The 26427-nt window shown below is 39.1% G+C and overlaps 1 protein-coding gene across 1 annotated transcript in view; it reads right to left on the minus strand.

Moving 5' to 3' along the window:
- Window positions 1-2713: 2713 nt before the first annotated feature.
- Window positions 2714-26427, minus strand: part of scrn3 (secernin 3) — a 24525-nt gene continuing 811 nt past the window's right edge. The window contains exons 2-8 of the mRNA XM_043693597.1: window positions 25618-25789; window positions 22660-22841; window positions 19533-19732; window positions 16599-16811; window positions 6644-6806; window positions 3753-3933; window positions 2714-3399 (exon numbers count right to left, since the gene is read on the minus strand). Of these exons, the coding sequence (XP_043549532.1) occupies window positions 3238-3399; window positions 3753-3933; window positions 6644-6806; window positions 16599-16811; window positions 19533-19732; window positions 22660-22841; window positions 25618-25761 (1245 nt within the window). The 5' untranslated portion in view covers window positions 25762-25789 and the 3' untranslated portion in view covers window positions 2714-3237. The remainder of the gene's footprint in view (window positions 3400-3752; window positions 3934-6643; window positions 6807-16598; window positions 16812-19532; window positions 19733-22659; window positions 22842-25617; window positions 25790-26427) is intronic.

Here is a 26427-nt window from a genome sequence, read left to right on the forward strand (position 1 = left end):
AGCAGTTTTAGCAAATTTCCCTGCCAGTATATTAGTCCCCTTCCAATTTAAGTGCAATCCATCCTTCTTGTACAGGTCACTTCTACCCCAAAAGAGATTCCAATGATCCAAAAATGTGAATCCTTCTCCCATACACCAGCTCCTCAGCCATGCATTCATCTGCTCTATCCTCCTATTCCTGCCCTCACTAGCTCGTAGCACTGGGAGTAATCCCGATATTACTACCCTTGAGGACCTCCTTTTTAATCTTCTTATTCAGCAGAATGCTGTGGCTCTCTAACCGTCCAACCCACAGTCTTAGTCTGTTCTTCAATTGTCTTGAGCAGAGATTCTGAGGATCGAGAGGCATTTCCTGTCTGGATGGCACCTATACAAAGACATGACCTTCATAGAATTCTGATGTTGGAATGGGGGTGTCATCCCATGTCCCTCATTGACCCCAATGGAAGGAGGTGTTCCATTACTGAAACACAATACAACATGGTGTTCTGACCTCCACCTCTGGATGGAGTATGGTCCCACTGGCCGTCTGTCATCAGCACAGCAATCAATGGAAGACGAGTGACTCTGATGCTCCTGAATCCTCATTGCATCATGAGGGCCCTGTGGCTGGAAGCTCCATAATAGGGAGTGGGTTCACATCTGCTGAAAATCCATGCTGGTCCTAGGTTCCAACAAGTGTCCCTCATCCATTTATGCAGCAGCCCCTAGTGCAGTGGACACAGGGACAACCACAGCTTGTGCTCAGACCCACTGGGGATGGTCCCAAAGAACCAAAGCAGCTCCTCAGTCATGTGACCATTCAATAATTCCCAACCACACACAAAGAACGTTTGAACAGTGTTCTCTAAACACAGGGGGGGTGGAGGTCCCCAACAGAGGGACCGTCAGTGGGATGCCCCTACATGGACATTGCACATCGGTGTTCTGATTCAAATGTCTTTTTCTCATGATTTTTGATGCACATACTGTAGGAGATTGTATATATGCACTAATCAGAATATGTTTCCCCCACCACCATCCCCACCCACCAAGAAAAGCAGCATTGCATTTAGATTAATGATGTGGATATTTTTCAATCCAAGGTGTGAAGTAAGCAATTCCTACACCTTGTGTAGATAATGGAACCTTGGAATGTGACTGCTACTCTTGAAACAAAACTGTATCTTTACAACCCACATTATATTACATGTGGTCCACAGTCATTAGTAGGAATAATTTGTAATGTTGCATGATGTGATCAAGTGTACTGTGGCCACAAATTTTCCTTGACACAGTAGGTGCACATACAGTAGAATTCTAATGTTTCCAATATCAATACAAAACTTAAAGAAATGAGAAGTTGTACTTACTTTCCTCTTATGTAAATCAAACTGCTCAGTAGCAGGTAGGGCTCCAAGCCAGACCTTCTTGTCCAGATTCTACCACTGAACCCACAACACCCTCACATTCAGCATTTAGTGATAACAGATATCTTTTGCTTGTACTAAGTGGCTGTAGCAATTTGAAGGGCCTCACCACTTGAATGGATCCTGCTCCCTCCAAGAAGTGTGTCAATCCCCTCTGAACTGTACTGTTCCCTCCTACCATTACATTCTTTATAATGGTCCACTGCTTCCCCACCCATCCACTTCAATGGCTTCCAGTACCACAGTGCTCTGCTCAGTTAACTCATCCACCCTGCAGCATTCACTCTCATCCAAACTAGTTGAGGAAAGCTCAAACCTGTTGGACAATTGCAAAGGCTGAGGATCTTGCTTTCCTGCCATCTCCCTTTCCCAGTTTCATTGGCAATAACACATCCCTTTCCCTGATTCATAATAAAATTAGAATGCCCTTTCCTATGTTAACAGACTGCCTCCTAGAAGAAAGTATCATGTCATTTTCTCCCTCTCAATATATCAAGTGTCTGTCATTTTGCTGACTCATACACTGTGAGTCAAAGCTGCAAACACATACTCCAAACACAATTGCTTTGTGCCAGAAAGCATGGGTTCATTACATGTCTGAACAAACTGATTTTGAAAAAAATTGGGTTCTTCCAAGTATATCATCTAATTTTCCAACACCATTTTGTTTCTCTCCCTTATTTTTTATTTCTGTTATTGTCACACTGCCTCTGGTGAGCAGTATTTGTTGTTTATTAGTTGGTGATTTGATAAATTGGTGGTGCGGTATTAAATTTTTTAAACAGCTGTGTGCTTTCTCAACCCCCACCCTTTTTGATTTATGCTATTGTCACAGGGACAGAGTCTGTATTTGGGTATTCAGTTTAAGTGGAGGTGGGCATTATTATCAAAACAAAAAGCTGGGTTTTTACTGCCCCAATTGGCAGTTTGTATTTTGCTATTTGTAAGTTGGACAATGGGTTTACTAACCAAAGAGCTTGGATTATCCCCAGTTGGGGAAGGGTGGAACTCGTATCTGATATAATCTTATGTAAAACATAGAAAAATAAGTGCACAAAACTCCTTTAAAATATGTGTGCTGGTAGTTCAATTGTTAGGAGCTTAAAAATAAACTCTCTTAAAAGTATTGTCATCTCATATTTTGTGAGACCACTAGATCTAGAAATTGGAAAGCGTGCCATGGCATATCTGGGGATATGGTCACAACATAAATTCACTTGCTGCAACATTCAAAATGTTAAAATATTTATTGATATTTTTCTAGCTGAGTCATAGAGATATACAGCATGGAAATAGACCCTTTTGTCCAAATTCTCCATGCCGACCAGATATCCTAAATTAATTTAGTCCCATTTGCCAGCATTTGGCCCAAATCCCTCTTCAGTTTCAACAGAAATGTATAATTTGAAGGTAATATAATTGTTTCCACGTCCACAAGTCTGCAAGAAGAGCTTTGAGATAAATCTTTAAACATCTGATAGCAATGTTTAAGAAGCATTTTTACACAGACACATGATCCACATTTGGAAAATCAGTTACAGAAAACAGCATGTTTTGGTGCAGATCAGTGGCATACGCTACAACACATTAAATATTTTCAGTTAACATTATACTTATCTTTTTCAAGCTTTGCAAGAAAGTAGGATTTTATCTAATAGCAAAGCTTTAACATAAATGTTTTTCTTTTACAAGTTTTTATTTTTATCATTCAGTCGCTATTCTGCAATTTGAAACCTTACATATTACATGTTTATATATTATCACTTATTTTCAAGGCAATAAAATATATTAAAACCGAAGATACTAACAAAATATTCAAAAGTATTAGCTAATTTTTACTGTAAATTGCTATTTCTTCATTTACACAATCAGAAAAGATGTGAACAACTTCGGTGGTATCCGGTATTCCATTCTCTAGTACGTGCTTTGCTTTTTCAATTTGTTTCTTCTCTAGTGCTTTTATGTCTTGGAGAAGTTTAGCACCTTTTTGCTGGGGATTGAAACAAATTACAGAGAATAATCTTGATGCTGCTCTATGCAGAAAACATAATTTCTGCTTTAAAATACTCACTTTTCAGATGTGATAAATAAACATTAATGGATTTAAGAAGCTGATTTTAATGGAAACCACTCTTATCAAAATGTTTCACAAAGGTTACTGAAGTAAGCTCTCACTATCAAATCACTGATGTTTAATTCAGCTCAAATCATTTTAAATTTAATGCCCCAAACTGAAATAGCAAAAACTATTGAGATTTGCAAAGACAGGCCTTCATGTATAGATTTTTATTAAATATTTACAGGATCATAGCATACATTTATTTACTGCATAAAGGCAAGTACCTGATTTATTTCCATTGTTGCCGCTGCAACTTCATGCTTTTTGTAGAGTTCATGTTTTCGGTCAGGTTTAGTCTGGAACCGTGGCTTCTTCTTTACTGGATCATCAGGACCAAACGAAGGAGAACTAGTTTTCAGCAATTGCCTCATGTTTTTTACAAAGATAAAAGGCTTGAAAACAGACCTGAGAAGAGACAAACCAGAATGTTCTGTAGTCCCTAATTGTATGATTGTACTTTTACCAGCAGCTAGCTATTTAAAAAAAGAAGAGAATTCCTAATGGAACCAAAGGATTCTCAAAACTAATCTTTTAGTGTTGGCTTAATCAAATTTTGAGTTTTAATCACAAATCTAGGGGCATTCAGAAATGTGATGAAACAGCAGTGACATCTGGTGGTTATGAAAAAATGTTATCTATGATCGTGAGCAATGAGATGGCACTGTGGTAATGTCACTGGACAAGCAATCTACAGCCCAAGGCCATGTGCTTTCCAGGGTCATGGGTTCAAATTCCACCATGGTATATGATATGATTTGAATTAAATCAACCATGGGGATTGAAAAATCTAGTCTAATAGCAACAGTGTATTACAGAATCATTCAGAAGAGGCTACTCCATGCTACCAAAAATAAGCTACCAACTACGCTAGTCCCACTTTGACACTAGGCCCATGGCGCTGAATGTTATGACACTTCAAGTACATTTTAAAGGTTCTGAAGAAAGGTCACTGAACCCAAAACATTAACCTTGCTTTGTCTCCACAGGTGCTGTCCAACCTGAGTTTTTCCAGCAATTTCTATTTTTATTTCTAATTTCCAGCATCTGAAGTTTAAAAAAAATTTGATTGTTATATGTATAACGGACAGTGAAGAAGGTTGTCAAAGAGTTCAATAGGATCTTGATCAACTGGACCAGTGAGCTGAGGAACGGCAGATGGATTTTAATGCAGTTAAATGTGAGGGGTTGCATTTTGGTAAGACAAACCAGGGCAAGTCTTGCACAGTTAATGTTGGAGCTGTCAAACAGAGAGACCTGGGCATGCAAATACACAGTTCCTTGAAAATGGCATCAGAGCAACACAGGGTGGTGAAGGCGGCATTTGGCACGCTTGCCTTCATCGGTCAGAGCGTTGAGTACAGGGGTTTTGGGAAGTCATGTTACAGCTCAACAAAACACTTGTAGTACTGCATACAATTCTGGTCGCCCTGCTACAGGAAGGATATTATTAAACTAGAAAATTTACAAGGATGTTACCAAGATTGGAGGATGGAGTTATGAGGAAAGGTTGGAATGGCTGGGATATTTTTCCCTGGAGCATAGGAGGTTGGTGGGTGAACTTATAGAGATTTATTAAATCATGACGAGCATAGATAAGGTGAATAGCCAAGATACTTTCCCAGGGTAAAGGAGTCCAAAACTAGAGGGCATAGGTTTAAGGGGGAAGGTTTAAAAGGGATCTGAGTGGCAACTTTTTTTCCACACAGAAGGTGGTGTGTGTATGGAATGAGCTGCCACAGGAAGTGGTCGAGGCAGGTACAGTTACAGCCATTTAAAAGACACTTAGATAGGAAAGATTTAGAGGGACATGGGCCAAACACAGGCAAATGGGACTGGTTCAGTTTAGAAAACCTGGTTGACACGGATGAGTTGGGCCGAAGGGCCTGTTTGCATGCTGTCTGATTCTATGACTCCATAACCACCTGGCCAGCACACTGCATACAGGGTTCCAGTCATACAAACTGCTTTCTTCCACCACCCTCTGCCTCCTCTTATGAAGTCAATTTTCAATCCAACTTGCCAAGTAACCCTGGATCCCACGAGTTTAAAATCTTCTTTCAGTTTCCCATGTAAGATTTTGACAAAAGTTCCACCAGATTCGTAAGGCTTGATATCTCTCTGACAAAAGTCTAGATTAGAGTGGTGCTGGAACAGCCATGTTGACTATCCCTGATCAAACTTGCCTCTTCAAATGAAGATTAATTTTCTCCTTCAATATTTTCCCTACCACTGATGTTAGACTCACTGGTCGATAGTTTCCTGGATCTATCCCTACTAACCTTCTTGTAAAGTGGAAGCACATAAGTTGTCCTCTGTGGTCAGAGACAATTTAAAAATGTGGGTCAGGATGCCTGTAACTTGCTTCTCTATCTCCCACAGCAGCCTGGATATAACTCATCTAGACACAGGGACTTATCTACTTAAATGTTCCAAAACTCTTTTCTTCTTTTATCAATCTGCTCAAGAACTTTACAGTCCATCTTCTCAAATTCTGTATGTGCACCCTGCTTCTCCCAAGTAAAGAGAACATTTTGAGGCTGTACTGCCCCTTTTATTTCAAAAGCTCTAAATTTGCTATTAAGAGTCTGTTACGCAGCACCTGAAGTCCATGTACACACAAACCCTCTCAATTACTTCATTAAAAAAAACTTGAAACAGTTAAACATATTTGTTCAATAAAACTATAACAAGTAGTAACAGGAGTGGGCTGTTCAGCCCCTCAGGCCTGGTCCACCATTGATGGTCGAAAGCCAAGCAGCCATAAATCAGATATCTGAATGCCAGATTTCTGGCAGATTTTCATGCCCTGACAGATCATGAGTTTCTTTCCTATGATCTCTCTCATTTTCAGACTTACTAATGATAATAGGGAGACAATATATTAAGAAATAATCACGAAAAGACAGAGTAAATCTGTTTTAAACAGTTAACTGAAACACTAGAATTATCAACAGTTAAAAAATAATTTAACAAATTACTAACTTTATATAAATTTGATTTTTGTAACCTATAAAGTTTCAATGTAAAATTAGTTTTAATTAAATGAACAGTAAATAATGTTAACATTAAATAGAAAGTGAATGGTATATACAGTGAAAATATCATGGTTCTTTACCTCTCAGGATAAGGTGTCCCTGTAAAGAAATGAATGCAATGCAGGCTGCTGTCCATAGGTAGAATGGAGATCATGCTCCCTGTTGTCATAAAGCCTCCTTCCGTATTGGTACCACTCTCTTTGTCCCGCAAAATATCCATCATAGTTTCAATTGTAATATTTCCTGTTATAAAGCACGAATATAATAAATGTTACAGAAAGGTTATGATAAGAGCACATCAACAATAATTTTAAATTTTACAATACATTTAAAATAAAAAATTATCCTGATATCATTAAGAGGTACATTATTAAGAAAATTAAATAGTGAACCTCAGAAAAAATAAGGAAAAATGCCAAAGATTTTGTCAAAGTGGTAGGTTTTAAGGAGTGTCTGAAAGGAAGAAAAAAAAGGTACTGAAGCAGACAGTCCTAAGGTGGGAATTCCAGAAACTAACAGCTAAGTGCCAGAAAGCATGGCCATAACTAATTAATCAGGGATCCACAAAAGCCAGAATTCTTTTGTGGGGCTGGAGGAAACTATAAAAATAGGCAGATACAAGGCCATAAATGGATTTCAAAACAAGAATGAGTATTTTAAAATTGATGCACTGATTGATCTGAAACCAATGGTGATTAGCAAGGGCACAAGAAATAGTTAAATTATTTGCTGCAAGCACAGTCAAGGGCAGCAGAATTTTAAATGACTAGACGATTAGGGAAAATCGAATCTGGGAGGCCAGCAAAGAGTGCATAGGAATACTCAAGTTGAGACTAACAATGATATGGATGAGGGTTACTGCGACAAATGAGGTTAGGAATGGGCAAAATCAAGAAATTTACTCAACTATAAATAGATAATTTTCAATGGCATAATGAGATAGAAACTAAAATCAAAATTACACCATGTTTGAGAACAGTTGAGATCAGCCTCAGACTGTGGAAAGGGAGATGGAGTTAGTAACTAGTAGACAGAGTTTTATATAGGACTCAAAACATTTCCAAACATTTAATCAGAAAACTTATCTGTTCATCCAGTATTGGATGTGGGAATATACAGTCTGATAAATTAGCAACAGTGGAGAAGTAATGAGATACGGTGGTCAGTGTCAAGAGTTATTACAACCCATTGTGAAGGGGTGAATCAAGTCCATTTAACTCCCGCAGATGACCACAACAAAGATTTCAATTTATTGTTAACACAACTATCTCATACTTGAATTAAAATGTAATATTAGTCCAAAATTAAGGAGCTAATTACAATATGTTGAATGAAAAGAAAAGAATGATATGTCTTTCTAAGCCTAAAAAAAGGCATAAAACACAATATTTTAAAATGGGAAAGTACCTAATACAAAAAGGAAGATCAAGTATAGACAGATTAAGTAAACGTACTTGGAATTTTGAGGCATTAGGTTTTAACCTGTGACTATGGTTTTTTAAATTGATCTCTTGCATTCTCAACAGCAGCAAAATCTGTAGATATGCTTGAGCACTTGGTGTTTGGATGTTTCTCCAATTTGCTTTATCACTAAACAGGATTTATTGAGAGGCTGACAGAAACAGGCAGAAAATGAGCAAGACTTCCAGGTTTTCTATTACAAATCCACTTTTGTCTCTTGGCTCCGCTCAAAAAGTAATTGCTAAAATACAGTTCCTTTGAGTATTTGTGTGTCTGGCCTCACTGTTTTTCACAAATTAGATAATCTGCGGGTGACTTTCATCCAAATATGTGAATCTTCTAGAAAGGTGTAAATCAAGAGATACAGATCTGAATGACTAGTTTCATTAATTTCTGTTATGCGTTATACTCATTTTTTGATGGTTTTACAACATTAACCCAACCTGGTCAGGTGACGATTGCAGCCATTTTAAGTCAATTTTTTTGTCTTATAACTAAATGTGTCCAATGAAGGTCCCAAATATTAAAATGAAATGACTAAAGTCAGAGATTGGTGATCCATTTTTACTATTAGCATAATACCTCTTCACTATGAAAATCAAGCATAAACAACATTTCTCCTTTTTGCTTATGTTGACCATTCTGTTACAACTTTGACAGGAGAATAACAATGCAAAAATTGGGACAGCAACACACATTCTGCATTCATTCTTTAATTCTAACTTGGGTTCAAATTCTGCTTTGGGAAGGGCAGCAGGACTTGTTCCTTCTGCTGTGCCAGTTTACCAAGTTTTAATCCTTCACTGCCCCGTTCTATAATCCATGTATCACATTCAGGCATTTTTACAAATTTGATTCAGTGGGTTCAAATCGGCTGTTTGCCTTCCATATAATACCTGGACTAACATGCTGAACTTCACTGTCAACTCAGTTTTGCATCAGGAGAAAGTGAGGACTGCAGATGCTGGAGATCAGAGTCAAGAGTGTGGTGTTGGAAAACCTAGGGCATCAATGTGGATTTCACCAGTTTCCTCATTTGCCCTCCATCCACATTATCCCAGTCCCAAGCGTCCAACTCGACACTGCCTTCCCGACCTGCCCATCACCTTTCCCATCTATCCGCTCCACCCTCCTCTCCAACCTATCACCTTCTCCCTCACCTTCGTCAACCTATCGCATTCTCAGCTACCTTCCCCCCCAAATCTGCCCCCACTCCCCTCCCATTTATCTCAAGAGGCCACCCCAGCCCACAAGCCTCATTCCTGATGAAAGGCTTATGCCCAAAACGTTGATTCTCCTGCTCCTTAGATGCTGCCTGACCTGCTGTGCTTTTCCAGGACCACATTCTCGACTCAGTTTTACATCAACCAATTTGGACTGATTGAAATTTGCAAATTAGTTCTCTTCCTTTGGTCTCCCAGTGGGTAACTATTTTATCTCATCGGCGTGCCCTTAGTGATCTGCACCAGCAGTGTCTATTGTGGGCTCTGTTTCCTTTCTTATCCGTGTTTTGGGAATGGGTTTTCCCCAAACTGTTCCACTTTTCGTGGAACTTTGCTGCTATCTATAGAGTCATAGAGCATGGAAACAGACCCTTCGGTCCAACCCATCCATGCCGACCAGATATCCAAACTCAATCTAGTTCCACCTGCCAGCACCCGGCCCATATCCCTCCAAACCCTTCCTATTCATATGCCCATCCAAATGCCTCTTAAATGTTGCAATTGTACCAGCTTCCACCACATCCTCTGGCAGCTCATTCCATACACGTACCACCCTCTGCGTGAAAACGTTGCCCCTTAGGTCTCTTTTATATCTTTCCCCTCTCACCCTAAACCTATGCCCTCTAGTTCTGGACTCCCCGATCCCAGGGAAAAGACTTTGTCTATTTATCCTATCCATGCCCCTCATAATTTTGTAAACCTCTATAAGGTCACCCCTCAGCCTCCTACCCTCCAGGAAAAACAGCCCCAGCCTGTTCAGCCTCTCCCTGTAGCTCAGATCCTCCAACCTTGGCAACATCCTTGTAAATCTTTACTGAAGCCTTTCAGGTTTCACAACATCTTTCCGATAGGAAGGAGACCAGAATTGCACGCAATATTCCAACAGTGGCCTAACCAATGTTCTGTACAGCCGCAACATGACCTCCCAACTCCTGTACTCAATACCTTTGACCAATAAAGGAAAGCATACCAAATGCCTTCTTCACTATCCTATCTACCTGCCACTCCACTTTCAAGGAGCTATGAACCTGCACTCTAAGGTCTCTTTGTTCAGCAACACTCCCTATGACCTTACCATTAAGTGTATACGTCCTGCTAAGATTTGCTTTCCCAAAATGCAATACCTCGCATTTATCTGAATCAAACTCCATCTGCCACTTCTCAGCCCATTGGCCCATCTGGTCCAGATCCTGTTGTAATCTGAGGTAACCCTCTTTGCTATCGACTACACCTCCAATTTTGGTGTCATCTGCAAACTTACTAATTATACCTCTTATGCTCACATCTAAATCATTTATATAAATGATGAAAAGTAGTGGACCCAGCACCGATCCTTGTGACACTCCAGTGGTCATAGGCCTCCAGTCAGAAAAACAACCCTCCACCACCACCCTCTGTCTTCTACCTTTGAGCCAGTTCTGTATCCAAATGGCTAGTTCTCCATGTATTCCATGAAATCTAACCTTGCTAATCAGTCTCCCATGGGGAATCTTGGCGAACGCCTTACTGAAGTTCATATAGGTCATATCTACTGCTCTGCCCTAATCAATCTTCTTTGTTACTTCATCAAAAAACTCAATCATGTTTGTGAGACATGATTTCCCATGCACAAAGCCATGTTGATTATCCCGAATCAGTCCTTGCCTTTCCAAATACATGTACATCCTATCCCTCAGGATTCCCTCCAACAACTTGCCCACCACCGGGGTCAGGCTCACTGGTCTATAGTTCCCTGGCTTGTCTTTACCACCCTTCTTAAACAGTGGCACTACGTTAGCCAACCTCCAGTCTTCGGGCACCTCACCTGTGACTATCGATGATACAAATATCTCAGCAAGCGGCCCAGCAATCACTTCTCTAGCTTTCCATAGAGTTCTCAGGTATGCCTGATCAGGTCCTGGGGATTTATCCACCTTTAACCATTTCAAGACATCCAGCACTTTCTCCTCTGTAATCTGGACATTTTGCAAGATGTCACCATCTATTTCCCTATAGTCTATATCTTCCATAGCCTTTTCCGCAGTAAATACTGATGCAAAATATTCATTTAGTATCTCCCCCATTTTTTGTGGCTTCACACAATGGCCACCTTGCTAATCATTGAGGGGCCCTATTCTCTCCCTAGTTACCCTTTTGTCCTTAATATATTTGTAAAAATCCTTTGGGTTCTCCTTAATTCTATTTGCCAAAGCTATCTCATATCCCTATTTTGCACACCTGATTTCCCTCTTAAGTATACTCCTACTTTCTTTATACTCTTCTAAGGATTCACTCGATCTATCCTATCTGTACCTGACATATGCTTCCTTCTTTTTCTTAACCAAACCCTCATTCAGCATTCCCTATACCTATCAGCCTTCCCTTTCACCCTGACATGAATATACTTTCTCTGGATTCTTGTTATCTCATTTCTGAAGGCTTCCCATTTTCCAGCCGTCCCTTTACCTGCGAACATCTGCCTCCAATCAGCTTTTGAAAGTTCTTGCCTAATACCATCAATAGCAGACGTACAATGTACCATATACTTTAATACTATAATATTCCTGGAATATGCCAGGTACTGGGATACCCTATTATTCTTACAGATAGCGGAGATCTCCTTACAAGTTTGTTTCTCAATTTCCCTCTGAAGATTAGATTAGATCCCTAAAGTATGGAAACAGGCCCTTCGGCCCAACAGGTCCACACCGACCCTCTGAAGAATAACCTACCCAGACCCATGCTCCTACCCTACACTTACCCCTGACTAATGCACCTAACACTATGGGACAACTTAGCATGGTCAATTCACCTGACCTGCACATCTTTGGATTGTGGGAGGAAACCCACACAGACACAAGGAGAATGTGCAAAGTCCACATAGATAGTTGCCCAAAGCGGGAATCGAACCTGGGTCCCTCGTGCTGTGAGGCAGCAGTGCTAACGACTGAGTCACTGTGCCGCCAAGTTCACTCTCACTTTCTCCTGCCCTGTACAGGTCCCTTCGAAATTTACCATTACGGTATCTGTTAATCAGATCTCTGCCTCTATCCTGTCATTTGTGTCACATTCCCTCGCCCTTTCATGGCTATTGATCTAATTATTTTGGATTCTGCTCTAATCTTTTTTGGTACTGCTAGCTTGATTTCAGTTCTTCTTAATTCAAGTGACCTTCCTGAGCCAACCCAACCTCATGTATTTTGTAGTCATCGTAGGGTTTTTGGCCTCTCTTTATTCCTGGCTTTTTTGCCACTTTTTCTGGGGTTTTTTCTCAGCCTGGCCAGTCTCTGGACTGTTCTGTTTGAGGGAGATATTTTGCAACAAGTCAAATCATTCAACAATGAAATATCTGTCCCTGATATTAACAAATTTAGGATTATCCTCATTGTTACCACAGCCATAATAAGTTCACTCTCTAAAGTTTAAAAATCAGAGGTACCGCCACACTTTTTCTAATGAACGCTTCTATCAACACACTGGAATTGAATTTGCTTCCAGGTAGAAAAGTGTTCATTTGCTCCTATAGCAAGTTCTGTGAATATGTGGTGTCTCAGAGAATGCTAATTTATCTCTTGAGCTGTTTAAAACAGTCAGTGGTCACCATTTCTTGAACATGGACTACTGACAGCCATCCTGTTTAGCTATCACATCAAGCAGACAGTGACCATCTTTAATGCTACAGACACTGGCCTTGCAGCCTGAACCTCTGTAAGATGCCATTTAACAATGTTCCTTTGCATGTCCTGGATTCCTGCAAAGGAGACACGGGCATTTTCCATTGTCTCCCATCCAGATCCTTTCTTTCAACAGTCAGGGACAGTACTGCTGTATCTGCATGGCTTCCCTTTTCTCTCCAGCTTACTTCAGATGTATTTACCTCATCTTTATGTCTCTCTGGTCTGTGAAAGGTTCCAGGTAAGCCAACCTGAGGTTATTTTTTTAGATTACTTACAGTGTGGAAACAGGCCCTTCGGCCAAACAAGTCCAGACCGACCTGCCGAAGCGCAACCCACCCATACCCCTACATTTACCCCTTCACCTAACACTACGGGCAATTTAGCATGGTCAATTCACCTGACCTGCACATCTTTGGACTGTGGGAGGAAACCGGAGCACCCGGAGGAAACCCACACAGACATGGGGAGAATGTGCAAACTCCACACAGTCAGTCGCCTGAGGTGGGAATTGAACCCGGGTCTCTGGCGCTGTGAGGCAGCAGTGCTAACTGCTGTGCCACCGTGCCACCCACATTGTATCTGTGTGTGATGTCTCATTGTTACTAACCAGAATGGCTGATTGTCTGGGCCCTGCTGCACTGCTTTTCCTCTACATACATTATTGAGTTTTTGAACACGAAGGAGAATTACCTAACAAAAATTTTTGGATGGTGGTCCTACTTTCAAGTGCCCTTATCTACTGGTCAAAAGCAAGCTGCTTAAAACATACAAATTGCAGAAATGCATGGTCAGGCCATTTCTTGAAAGTTGGAATATTTGCTGGTATGCCTTTGGCACTAACTGCTATTCACTTATGGTGGGAGTAACTATGACTCTTATAGATGGGCCTCCCATAGGGTACTTGCCAGGCTGGTCATCTTTGTCACAGTTTGTACTTGTTTTTGCCTACCACACTGTCGGTTGTACCTCCCTGTTGGTTTTGCTGGAAACAGCAAAACAATTTGGCCATCAGACAAAGATCACAAGGCCAAGAGAAAACAAAAACTTAGACAGCTGTTGATTCACATGGATTGAGATATCCAGCAGTGCTGAGTGTCGACCCATCAGAGCTTTCAGTGGAAGGTTAGGAAGTCCACATTGGAAGCATCCCAGAGAAAAAAAACTTCCTTGCAGTTTCGTTTGTGGAAGCCAACTACAAAAAAAGTTTATGCCACACAAGAACCAGCAAGACCACCATGACTATCAAGAAATCCACTTTCACACGTACTGGGGAGACATAATCAAGTCCCAGGGACTTCATATTACAATACTTCCTTCATGGGGTCACGCCCACAGGACTAGGTGCTCTGGCGAGTGCAGAAACTTATATGTTATGGAAGGGAATGTTGGAGGGGCCCAACTATCAGAGCATAGTACCTTCACAGAAGTACAGTCCTTCTATAACAATAACTATACAAATGCAGACAAAATTAACATGTGTTGGTGTTGAAGTAGCAAATGTAACCGTGTACATACAGCCGGTCATTATAGAGCTAATTTGTGACCAAACAGACGTGAAAGAAATTTTGAGTCCTTACCCCATCAATGAATTATTCTGCGAATTACTCTTTGCAACAATTGGCACTTTTCATGACCCTTTGATGAAAAAGCTCCAAATTGAGAACACAAGAACCTGATGATCTAGATCATGGCTGTTGGAGGTTCCTGGTTACAGGTGTTTCAGCAAGATTAGGGAGGGTGGGATCGGCACAACATCGTGGGCCGAAGGGCCTGTTCTGTGCTGTATTGTTCTATGTTCTATGTTCTATGTATGAATGAAGTGGTGAATATGGTTCAATAGCATGTCATTATGCTAAACATAATGGTAGAAGCCCAGTTAAACAATCAGAGTCCCACAACTGTTCTATGTGCGAATTAACATTTATTTCAAAATTTGGTCTAGGCTAGCATGAACACTATAAACACACTGCAATCCATCACTGCAATCCATAATCAAGAGTGCTTAAAGGCAGCTAGAAATGAATCAAAACTGGAAAGAAGAGGTTATAAATGGGTGAGGGATGAAACCCATCTACTTTTCCAGTTAGAACAACAATTTGCAGAATACCTCAGCAAATTTTCAGATTATATACCACACGTTATAGGTTACCTATACGATAGCCCAGCCACCAATGTCTGACGGGACTGATAAGATACTTTGGAGATGGTTCCTCGTGAGGATACAAAGACGCAGGAGGGAAAGATCCAAGTACAGAAAATGACTATTCGCTTGCCAGCTGATACCTCTAACACTGGGGCATTGATGACCAACTCTCTCAGGCTGAAGAATTATTAAAAAAGAAAGGCGATCCTGAGGTCTGACCACTGGGCTAGGGCTGACAGAATGTATCACAAACCTCTTAATATCTGGAGACAACTTGTACAGCGTAAATCCCAAGTCAAGAGAACGTGACTTAAAAAAATCTAAGCAATACCTTGGGAAGAAGGGTAAGGGTGATGGGCCATGAAATGGGCAAGATTTAGAGAAGCTCAAATACTTTATAAGAAGGACAGATGCCAGTTAGTCTGACACATAGTGGAGGCTCCTTCCACATCTTGTGTCCTCTCTCAAAAAAGGAACTTGAAGCTAATTTCACACTTAAAATGTCAGTGCCTAATCATAAGGTTTGTAAAATATTTAGAACAGAGAAATGATGGAGAACTAATGTGTCCCACAGATTCGTAAGAAGTTAATATTGCCTTCTGAGAGAAGGACCCCAAAAGTATGCCAGGCCCAGATGGAATGAAATTACATGACATCCAAGATATCCAATCTAAAGATGCCGCATGCCTCTCTGACTTTATTCTCTTTACAGAATCCAAGGTTCCCTCAAGAAGAGTAGAACGGTCTCAAATCCGAAAAGCGAAGATCAGGAACACATTAGAAATATAGATAACTGGAGATCCATTACAATTGATTCCATCTTACTTCATATATTCACTAAAATCACGGAGAAAAGATTTGGCTCTCTTGTTGGCATTAATCTCAGACAGAAAGGGACTTTAGTAGCAACTCTAGGTTGTAATGAAAACAGAGCAATTCTGGATAACATCATCCAAATAGCCAAAAGAAACAAGAGGGATCTCAAAAACACAATAGGACACTGAATATTAACTCGCGTGTTTCACTGAGTGCTCTTACCAAATCTTTTTTACATTGAATCAATGACCTCCATGCCCTAAAAACACAACGATCGTTGAAGGAAACTATTCAAACATTATCTCAATAAAAATCAACAGAGGACTAAAGCACAGAGGTTTACAATCTCTTATGCTGTTTAACATCACTTTGGATCCACTTTTATACACTCTGGAGGATACTGGGTCAGAAGTAACACTGTTTTCAGTGAGGAAAGAATAAATTGCTCTGTCCTGGCTTGTGCAGATAACACTGCACTGCTGAACAATTCATATACTGCTATGAGTCATACTCTCAAGATTATCCAGATTTTCTGTGAGAATACTCAATTTATAGTATTAAAATAAGCTACGAAACAAAGAAAGGTTGCCAATGAAGTTAGTTGGAAACATTGCTCCTCCACTGAAATGCCATATCATCTATAAAATTTGAGAGGTGCTTGCTTATAGGTTGTAATAATCAATAATCTATATGTGATTAACATATTTCAAAATTATTTTTTCTTTTCATTAATTACCTTTATGCTTATTAAGAAGCTGGAGGCCAGTACAATGTCGATTATCAGTTTCATTCATTTGAGTAGTGTCTTGATGGGAATATACAGCAGTGAAATCGAACTCTGTTTTGCCATCCCACCAGCCTTGATCTTTTGCATAACTCCTCAGTTCTGGATGCTCTTTATTAATCTTTGTTGTTATGGAAAGTTGATTGGAAATATTTCGCATTTCTTCTACATATAAGAACAAAAAATGACAAATCATGCAGATTAACATTATCTAAAAGTGCATATCATAGTTAAAGTTCCTTTCTAATGACAATTTTATAATTATGGCTTTAGACCTGGTAATTATAGTAATCGTAATAAAGCCAGCATCAGCAAAATTAGACTTGCTGACTTTTTTAAAAATAATTTAACGGAATGATAGCACTACACAGATTGGCAATAAATGTTGGCCTATCTGCCCACATTGCTATGGGTCTAGAGTCACATGTTGGCCAGATTTTGATAAATTCCAATTTTTTTGTATTGAATTCAAATGCCACCATCTACTATGGCAGAATTTGAACCTGGGTCCCAGAACGTTATTTGGTCTCATAATTAAGAGTCCAGCAATAATACCACTAGACCATTGGCTCCTCTTCATTAATCTTGATCTAAAACAAAACTTTATTTTAATGTAGGTTGGGATTTTCTGCAGCAGCAGAATTCTGGAGAAGTAAATTCCCTATCATGTTCCCAAATGATTGGATATTCTATCAATATCCTTAAATACACTGACCAATATATGAGCTGAAGTATTATAGTAACATTAAAGGTGCAAATTACACAAGACCAAAACAGACATTTGTTAATTACTACTAGCAGCAGATGTAGGGAAGAGACGTCAGTGTTATCATTCAAAACGTCTGTGCTATTGACTGCAGGCCAATTGATTCAATTGGCAATTGGGAAAGAAGTTTTTCAGTGACAACAGTTTTGGATAAGAGGCAACAGAAAGAGTATCAAACCCACTTCATATTGTCAATTTGATGACAAGAAGGAGGATATTTGACCAGCAAAACTCATTTTTTAGCTGCTAGACCTCCATCTCTGGGACTGTACTCTGTACATCATCGCACTCTGACAAAATACGGCTGAATGGCCTTTACTTAGACAGCCAAATTACCAAGCATTTCATTCTTATGTTCTGCTGATACATTATCTCAACACTATGACAAGAATAGTCTTAAGATATTCAAACCTCAAAAGTGACGCCTGTGTACCTAACATTTTGACACACCATTGCCCAACTCCAATTTGGAGGGAAGATCCCTAATGCCTAAACAATATTCAAAGGGCAAACTCAAGTTCAAAAATAAAAACAGCTCATATTTGAATTTCAATCATTCAAAATGACTATGAAATCAACTGAAAGAATCAAAAGAAAATGCTGCTCTGCAGACAATTGCTTTTTCATCTTGGCCAGGCATTTTAATTTTTAAGTTATTAGAGACTATATCATGGATCTTACCCACACTTCCTTCACTTGCCGAAAACTTAATCAATTTCCAGCTGATTTCAGTTCAGATAAAAGGCAATTTAAAAAGCAGATAGAGAAAAATCAGGGAATTATAGACCAGTTAGTTTGACATTGGTGCTAGGGAAAATGCTACAGTCCATTTTAAAAGATATAATAGTGGGAAAATAGTGCCCAGATCAGAATTGGCATAGATTTATGAAAGGGAAATCATGTTCGACAATTCCATTTTGAGGATGCAATTTGTAGAGTCAGTAAGTGGGAGTCAGTGAATGTGGACTACTTGGACTTTCAGAAAGCTTTTGATAAGGTTCCACAAAAGAGACATGCATAATTAAAGCACATGGGATTGAGATAGTATACTGACATGATACAGAACTGATTAGCCGACAGGAAACAGAATAGGAATAAACAAGCCTTTTTCTGAAAGCTATTGACTAGTGGGGTACTGCGGGGACCACTGCTTGGAACTCAGCTATTCACAATATATAGATTTGATTTAGATAAGGGAACTATATAATATCTCCACATCTGGAGATGATACAAAGCTGGGTGGGAGGGTGAACTGTGAAAAGAATGCAGAGATGCTTCAGTGTGATTTGGACATGTTGAGTGAACAAATAGATGGCAGGTAAAGTTTTATGTGGATAACTGTGAGGTTATTCACTTTGCTGGAAAAAACAAGGCAAATTATTTTCTGAATAGTGACAGATTGGGAAAGGGGAAGGTGGAAGAAGACCTAGGCGCCCTTGGAAACCAGACTCTGAGGGTAAGCATGCAAGCCCAGAAGATAGTGATGAATGTAAATGGTATGAAGTTCTTCAAAGCAAAGAGATTCATGTTCAGGACCAGGCATGTCTTCCTGCAATTGTTCAGGGCCTTGGGAACACTAAATCTGGAATACTGTGTGCAGTTTTAGTCTCCTCATCTGAAGAAGGATGTTCTGGTTATTTGAGCGAGTGCAATGAAAGATAACTAGACTGATTCCTGGAGTGACAGGGATGACATATGAAGAGAGACTGGTTCAGTTAAAACTATATTCACTGGAGTTTAGAAGAATGAGTGAGGATCTCATAGAAACCTACGAAATTCTAAAAGATGCTGAAAATAAATTCTAAAACTGCTGTGTTTTTCTGTTTTTATTTCAGATTTCCAGCATCTGCAGTATTTTGCTTTTGTATATTTCACATTTTGTGTTGAGAATTTTTTACTTAATGGCTCTTAGCTAGACTTTTTTTTGTTGTCCCACTAAAGTAATATTTAAGAAGATTAGTTTATTCTGAAAATTCTGATGCACATCACTTAAGTCATCCTTAAAGCAAAGAAAATAAAGATTATCAGAACTTAATTCAACAACTGGAGCTGTCTCAGGTCTTTAAACTTTAAAAGGCAAATGTTTATTATTATCAGACCAATAATGCATCTCTACTAACCTTCAACTTTTTCTGCAGCCCAATGTTTACCAACAGTCTCTAAAACCCAGGCTTCCTTCTTGTCAGCAATCAGAAAACTGTTGTCATGGGTAAATATGACTTCATCTTCCATACAATTTCCACCCTGACCATATTTCTCTAGCAGACCAGCAAGAACATCAACTGCTTCCTCAGCTGTTTGCGATCGTTCAAGGCCAAGTCTAGAAAAATGTACATAATTCAAATATAGGTGAATTTGCACAAGTTAAATAACGTTTGTAGTAACTCATCAGAGCCATAGCTAAGATTCAAATCTGTCACAATATAACGTATAAATATTCTAATTCAAAAGACCTTAACATTTTAAATGGGTAAAAGTAATATACAAAGTATTTACGATAATTTACGATTTTATATATTTTAAGCCATAATGTTTTTAAAATAGCTAGAAAATTACAATAAAAGCAATCGTTCTCTACTAAACTTCAAAATGGAGACAGGAGTCCTGACAAATCAAATTGTCTCATCTCAAATTTGTCAAGATGCAAAGATGTTTTGCTGAATGCTAACCAAATTATAAGCAAAGTGTTACAAATGAGCAAAGAACACAAGAACAGTATGTCTACCACTATGCCTTTGAAACATTAACCAAGGACCTTTATTCAGAAGTGTTTGGATCTGTAATGCATTAATACCTTTAGTTCAATATTGTACACTTTAGTACACGCTGGATTAGTTGAGGTTGAAATTGGAATTGTTGCTCAAAAATAACAATGAACAGCATCTAGTAAAGCATTCCAAGGCACTTTATTGGAGAATAATCAACTAGTTTGATGGAATCCTTTAGTTATTTTAAGCAAGTTGTGCTTGGAAGCCAGCATGCTGTGAAAACATTACATTCAGGGTATACTGATTCCAAAGGTGGTACATTTGACTGTTTCAAAATATTTCTTACAGGCAGGTCTGCCCAGAAATAGGACAGGGTTTACTGAAAAGTGGTCAACAGATCGCTCAGGACAGTTTTAAGGTTGCTAAAAATGAATTCAAAGATTACTGGCAGTTGAGACCATCACTCTCAGACTGAGAATAAGGGACAGAAGCAGACACCATGTTTGGAATGCTGCAGTTACCTCGATTGCTGGGAAGGCAGCTAAATCGCGCAAATTTTGTGTAGAGGCCTCCATGAAAAATCAAGAACATTTAGATGGCTCTGCGCTGTTAGAACTCAGAAAGATGTTGCAGAAGTAGTAAACAGCTAAGTATTAGAGTCAGTATACATAAGTAGTGCTAGAAACCCCTAATAAATTTATGTTGCCATGACCTAGCAATACCCCTAGTAATGGGTATTTTCTTCAGTACGTGTCTAGAAGCTGTGGGCGATTGTTGGAGATGTTTACAAGGATGCAGTACACTTTCTCTCTCAGTCAGTAAGAGGTGAAGCTCAGAGATGAAAGCTATACTCTTCATATTTTTCTGTGAAATAGTTTGGGGAAAAAAAACGAAGTTTCAATATCAGAACTCCTAACTACTTCTGAGCTGAATCTAAAATCAATTCTCAGGACTTTACATTACTCTGCAGTGGTCAGCTTTTGGATCTTATCAACAAGAATTCAAAATAACTGCGAGGAGTCAACTCATTTTTGGCATGTGAATTTGCTCTTTGATGTCCGGGGTAATTTGTTTCCTTTTTGCCTATTTTTCTCATTGCAAAGTCATGTATGTCTTTGTCTCACCTATACATGGCCGTACATATGTTTTGGATTAAGGGAAATGTAGTTTTATTTACATAGCAGATTAGTTGATAACCAGTTGGCTGTTTGTTTGAAGAATAAGTTTACCTGTAGTAAATGTGTTATTTTGAATTTATTAAAAATCCAGGTGAAAGTTTTCTTTGTACTAGATAGTAATACAGAGAAACAAATTGGCCATTTTGGTTACAGAATTAGACACTCACACTTTTATTATGGAATAGTGGAATTTGATTTCCAGTGCATTCCTCCTGTTACAGCCAACCCGAAGAATACACATTCATCCTTACTCTCTGTTTCTTGTTGCTAACTAATCTTTTATCCACACTAAGTCAGTCAAAAACAATGTCAATAGATGCATCTCAGATAATTGTTCCGTCCAAAAACTCATAGATTACTGAACACAGAAAAAAGAAACTTCTAAAGAGGGCATTTTCAAACCAGATACAGTTTAAGTATGGTCATAATACCAGTCTTGTGCTTTGGTTTATTGATTAATTTGGTTAATCAATTATAAATAAATTAGTTTTAATAGTTACAAGCAGCAAATCATATTTATCTGATCGTACAGTATTTACTACTTTACAAAGAAGATAGCAAAACAATGTTACCTGAACGCTTATTCTACAATTTCAATCATTATTAGTCCTATGGCATAACTTGAAGACATAATTCATGGTACTTATAATAGAAGTCACTTTATTAGGAGAGTTGGATGATATATGGGAGCTACATATTGCCTTGAGCACAATGAACTCAAGTTGCTTCAAGCAAAAATATATCTAGAAATTATTATAACTAGATCTCCAATCACAAATACACAAATATCCTCAGATAAAAATACTTTCATGGATCACAAATTGATCTGGTGATATTTGGTATATCTATCATGATCTATATTCTACCCCAAGCTGTACCAAAAAGTCAGATTTATTCAGGATGCATAATTCTGAAGGATTCACCTAAGCCCTCTGATTAGTCTCTTCCCACATTCACATTGCTGAGTCCAGGTTGACACAATCATTTCTGAGCTAACGTCAAAACTGCACAGGTGTTGGCAACATGGATTTTGTCACTCCGGGGAACTGAAATCGCACTAGAGCACAAATAGGGAACAAGGAGGAAGCATTGAGTTTGACTCAACACTAGGAACCCAAAAATGCCTGGTGTTCTGGAGAATTGTAGCAAAAAGCCACTATCTTGGAGACATAGTTGTAAGAACTGCAGTAAACAACAGCATGAATTTCAAGTGGGGACACAAACCTTGGAGGGAGCAAGATGACTGACTGAATAATTCAAACCTTTCTGGAAGACAGAGGCATAACAGGCAACAACAGGAAATTTCAGCTACCTTAAAAAAATGTATCAGTCAACTTGTAGTAAAATAAATTAAGACAAACCTGACTAAATCCATGCCCAGAAGGGCTTCTTTGTCATTGGGTTTTTCTTTTCCCCAGACTGCTTCATTGCCAATGCATACTCCATGTTCATTTGCTCCCATTTCAGCGCCCCATAACCAAGATGGACGGCTAAGAACAACAGCATGTGTCTTTCCAACTTGATCGATCTTTATATATGTGCACTAGAGTGTAAATGAAATTATCTTAACTTATCATATCTTCTCACAGCATGACAATATGGAATAGACAAAATAATTGATGAATGATTTTATATTCTGGTAGCTTTATTCAAAAAAACATTTCACTAAAATATTTGCATAAATTAATCTAGAGACATTTAATTCTTAAGATAGCTGTGTAAAAGTGCCAGCCCAGTAGAACATAATCCACTTTTTAAGGTTAGATACAAAAAATAACAATGCAGAGAAACTTTGTGATGTTGCGCAATGCAAGATCAGACAATCATGGATTCAAGATCAGATAATCATGCATCTAGTCACGTTTTGTGCAAATATTGAAAAATTAATCTCCACACATTAAAGAAAGTAAGACTCCTGTCTGTTATTCTACTGGTCCACATTGTTAAATATATCTCATACCTCAGTAGTTTATTATCTCTGTATTGTAATTTTTGGAGAAAATTTAGAAAATTCCAAGTTAATCTTCATTGGGAACGTTATTCAATCTAGGATGTGGGGTAATGTCAAAAAGAGATATATGTGTGACTGTGCGTAGAGACAGCACAGAGATTCAGGACTCTGTGTAGAGAACCTTCAAGTTCCGAATTCTATCCAATAGATGATTACTATTGAAACAGCACAAGATACAATGACAGCAACTCAGTTAAAGGTGGTCCTGAACAACATTATTCATATGAAATGTAAATGCTGAAATAAACTGCCTGGTGTAAATTACCTGTTTCATGTCAGAACCAATATTATTTCTATAGTATTACCTATGCAAAACTACAAAGCAATGAAAAGGAATAAAACGCAGACAGACTACCTTGTCCTGTGATTATCATCATTGATTTCCAACAACCATAAATATCTTCCTTTGTCCTCGGTGTGCCTCCAACCAATACAGTTTTGTCCTGATTCCCACTGATGATGATGGGGACCTCAGAGGGAGGCCAAGATGGATCATCCACTGGACACCTCTGGGCTAAAGATGGTTGAAATCGCTCTGGCCTTGTCTTTTGTACAGTGTTTGCTGGGGATCCACCATCATTAAGGATAAGATATTTATGGTACTAAATCTTCTAGTTAATGTTATTTGTGACTGTAGAGCTTTAATCTGATCTGTTGATCTTTGAATATCTTGGGCAATGTGCAGTATTGCTGCTACACGAGGTTGGTTCCTGATTTTTATTCAAATTTGATTCTGCTTTTCTACATTCCTCATTGAACTTGAGTTGGTCCCTTCACTTGATAGCAATCACACAGTGATTGATAATGACAAGCCATGAAATGACATATTGTGATTGAATATAACTCTGCTGTTATTCTCCCCCCCCATAATGCCTCAAGGGTGCCCAGTTTTGAGTTGACAGATCTTTAATAGTACATGTCAGCAAGTAGATTAATTCAGCTCTGTCATCCTCATAATTACATGTCCTACAACTGGACATACGGGCTTGAACTTAGGGGGAACTTGGGAGAGAGAAGCTGCAAAGGTTTAGCTCGAATTATGTCGACACACACAGTGATAGACCACCAAGGAAGACAACAGAAGCAGTTTGATAAATTGAACATATTTTAGGAAGCAGCCAATTTGAAAGGAAATAGGTTTTGGGAAGAGCCAGAGAAGAGTCCTGAAGAAGGGTTACACCCGAAATGTTAACTTCTCTACCTCCTGATGCTGCCTGGCTTGCAATATTCTTTCAGCCTCCTGCTCATCTACTTGGGAAGAGCCAGACAGACTACACCATATTTTCTAGTCCTGTACATTCCTAGGCTTTTGCATTTTTTCTAAATGGTGTGAGGTTGCAGAGCTCCGAAATGCAGAGATATCTGAATGTTCAAGTGCATAAATTACTAATGATTCACATGCATGTACAGCAAGTAATCAGGAAAGCTACTAGAATGCTATGAGGGGAATTCAGTGCAAGAGTAGGGAGGTGGTGCTTCAGTTATGCAGGGCAATTGAGAGACCACATCTGGAGTACTGTGTACAGTACTCAGCACCATATGTACAGAACAATATTAATGGATGGGAAGAGGTTCAGAGAAGATTTATGAGACTAATATCTGGAATGAGCAGATTGCCTTTTGAGGAAAAAGCCTGGATCATTTGGAATTTAGAAGAGTCAGAGGTGACTTAATCAAAACATATAATATTCTGAGGAGGTGTGACCAGGTGGATGTCAAAAGGATGTTTCCTCTTATGGGAGTATCTAGAACTGAGGATCATAGTTTGAAAATAAGGGGTTGCCCATTTAAGACAGAGATGAGGAAAGTTTTTGTTTATCTGAGAAGGGTGATCATCTTTGGAATTACCTTCCTCAAAAGGCAATCGATGCATAACCCATCTTTATGTTTCAGGCAGAGATAGATAGGTTCTTGATTACCAAGGGAATGAATAATCAGGAATACGCAGGAATCTAGAGTTGAGGTTAAAATCAGATCAGCAATGGTTTTATTGAATTGTGGAGCCGCTGAAAGGGCTGAGTGCCCTTTTCTTGTTCCTTGTTCATATGTTTACTTATGAAAATACATAGCTAAATGTAATTTTTTTTAAAACATATATGATCAATACTATGGTTCTGTTAAGAGTAATAACACTCAGAGAAAACACTCCTGATAAATATGAGCTGGCTGTTGGAAAGCTAAATGTAAAACAAATACTTCAATAGAGAACTACGGAAGTCTTCCATAACTATTTGAATCACGTACATTTTTAAATTTGGGTTAGTATGACTTAATGAATTTCTGATCAAAAGGGATATAAATCTCTCACCTCAACCTGATCTCCTTGTTGATAGGTTGCCCTAGGAAAGAATACAACTTCCTGGACTTCATCCGAAGGCCTGTTTGAGTTCTTTCCAAAAATAATCTGATCAACTGTTGCTTGAGGTAAAGCCACAAACGTGTGACAAGACATTGAAGGATATACGTTTCTGAAAGCTGTACTGTGGAAGTGAATTACAAAATAAAAAAACTAAAGTACTATTCAGTGCAAAACAAAAACCCTTTTCCTTCTGAAGGTTTCACTTGAATAAAACCTCTTTCAACAAAATGGAGTCAATACATGTCGCTGAGTTGAAATTCCCAATATTAATTCTGCACCAGTTTGGTACAGGGACACACTTAACAGGAGTTAAAACTTTAGAATGAAATCGTCACGGGGGGGGGGGGAGTGGCAGAGTTTCTCCAAATGTTCGCAGTTTTTACAAGCCCTGGACTTCATTTGAGTGAGCACTGGAACCACAAGTTTCTTTTTGATTCAAAGTGGGCATCTTGTACAACGCCATATCTGCTCCCAGGAGGACCAGTTCCACCAAAGAACACACCAGATGGCCTCCTTCTTTAGAGACCGCAATTTCCCTTCCCACGTGGTTAAAGGTGCCCTCCAACGCATCTCGCCCACATCCCGCACCTCCGCCCTCAGACCCCATCCCTCCAACTGTAACAAGGACAGAACGCCCCGGTACTCACCTACCACCCTACCAACCTTCGCATAAACCAAATCATCTGCCGACATTTCCGCCACCTCCAAACAGAACCCACCACCAGGGATATATTTCCCTCCCCACCCCTTTCCGCCTTC

The sequence above is a fragment of the Chiloscyllium plagiosum genome, chromosome 7 (assembly GCF_004010195.1).
Source record: "Chiloscyllium plagiosum isolate BGI_BamShark_2017 chromosome 7, ASM401019v2, whole genome shotgun sequence".
NCBI lineage: Eukaryota > Metazoa > Chordata > Chondrichthyes > Orectolobiformes > Hemiscylliidae > Chiloscyllium > Chiloscyllium plagiosum.